Source organism: Bison bison, unplaced genomic scaffold (genome assembly GCF_000754665.1).
Source record: "Bison bison bison isolate TAMUID 2011002044 unplaced genomic scaffold, Bison_UMD1.0 scf7180017858321, whole genome shotgun sequence".
Lineage (NCBI taxonomy): Eukaryota > Metazoa > Chordata > Mammalia > Artiodactyla > Bovidae > Bison > Bison bison.
The window spans coordinates 14,187-15,832 of record NW_011488894.1 but is presented as its reverse complement, the minus strand read 5'-3'; the positions used below and the strand labels follow the sequence as shown (position 1 = coordinate 15,832).

The window sequence follows — 1,646 nt, the reverse complement described above, 5'->3', positions numbered from 1 at the left end:
ATAAATTGTAAATTAATTCTGTTATTTGGAACAACTTTGCTTTCCTTCTGTTTCCCTGGTGGCTCAGACAGTAAAGAATCTTCCTGCAATTCAGGAGACCTGAGTTTGATCTCTGGGTTGGGAAGATTCCCTGGCGAAGGGAACCCACTCCAGTATTCTTGCCTGGAGAATCCCATGGACAGAGGAGCCTGGCAGCCTCTACAGTCCATGGGGTCGCAAAGAGTTGCCACCTGAGCGACTAACACTTTCACTTCACTTTCACTTGCTTTCCTTCTAGAATGAATCTAACCAATGTTCTAAGTTTTAGATATATAACCTTTTCACTAAGGCAAAATGAACAAATAAGAACTGCTGCATCTTACCTGATGCTTCATGTAATGATTCATGTAGGGAGTTGCCATCCTACTAACTTTGAGGCAAAATGGACACAGCAAGTTCTTAGTATTTTCATGGGACACTCTAAAATGAGTTTCTACATCAGTAAATGATGATGATCTAAACTGGCAAACCTAGAAATATAAAGAAGAGTTAATTTAACTTGAAAAATTATAAATGATATGCAATTATATAAAAGCAGGAACAATAACTCATTTGTTTAGAATAATATTATGTACTACAAATTCAGCTCTGCTGCTTATACAACCACGGATCCTGATACTACAAGTAATACAGATGATTTCTGAAACAGAAAAATTGTCTTGCAAAGTTTAGGGATATATTTCTAAACATCCATAGCTTCCCTCCTCCTTTTCAAATCTACTGTCCCCAGCTTGACTTGAATTTTCAAGCTCTGATACCCCTTGATCTATAAAGTTTTTCCTGTTAACATGAAATGGAGCATTCTCTTCTTTGGATTTTAAATAGCATACAGATTATAACACAGGCAGTTTATCTTTATCTTGCTATCTTATTGGGAACCACTTCAAATTTTGGAAAAATACTGGCCTAAAAGCCTTTACTTGAGTTTCTCATAACTAACAGTAATTCCTATTTCTCTACCATGTCCATAGTCTTCCCTACAGGGTAAGAAAGCCTATATGTTTGTCTTTCTCCAGCAGGGCTTTTTGTCTGCCTAGTACAGGGGTCAGCAAACTATGGTCCAACGATCAAATCCAACCCACCACCACACATACATGGGTTAAACCAAGAGTTTCAAATACTAAAGAGGTTCTTCATTTTGGTAACTCATTTTTATTTAAATGGTTTAAAAAAATCAAAAGAACAGTACTATTTCATGAAAATTAAACAAATAGCTAGACATACAATAAAATGTCTGTGTACCTGGCAAATATATGGCATTTCACCAGGTTTATGAGTGTCCTTCATATGTTGCAGAAGAATATGTTCAGTGTCAAATGATAATTCACAGATTTTACAAATAGCTGAAAGTGGAAGAACACACATTACACCGTTTTAAAGATGTATATAAACCAAAGATTCAATTTGTACATCCATAGCAACAACAAATAATAATAGTAGCGTTGACGGCGGTTCCAACAATTTTACAGTTGTTAACTTTGTGATGCTGTTCTAAGGACTTTACTTATTATTAGTTTGCTTTATTCTCATACCATCACTGAGAGCAGTACTGTTAACCTTATCCCCTTTTGTCAGATAAGGGACTTGAGGCCCAGAAAGATTAAGTA

General features: G+C 35.9%; 1 protein-coding gene across 2 annotated transcripts in view; it reads right to left on the bottom strand.

Annotated features, from left to right (window-relative positions):
- Positions 1-218: 218 nt before the first annotated feature.
- Positions 219-1,646, bottom strand: part of LOC105005005 (zinc finger protein 280C-like) — a 9,858-nt gene continuing 8,430 nt past the window's right edge. Inside the window, exons 5-6 of one of the 2 annotated variants that reach the window (XM_010862832.1) lie at positions 1,282-1,382; positions 219-509 (exon numbers count right to left, since the gene is read on the bottom strand). In XM_010862832.1, the coding sequence (XP_010861134.1) occupies positions 324-509; positions 1,282-1,382 (287 nt within the window). In that variant the 3' untranslated portion in view covers positions 219-323. The remainder of the gene's footprint in view (positions 510-1,281; positions 1,383-1,646) is intronic. The other variant, XM_010862842.1, reaches the window with a different exon arrangement.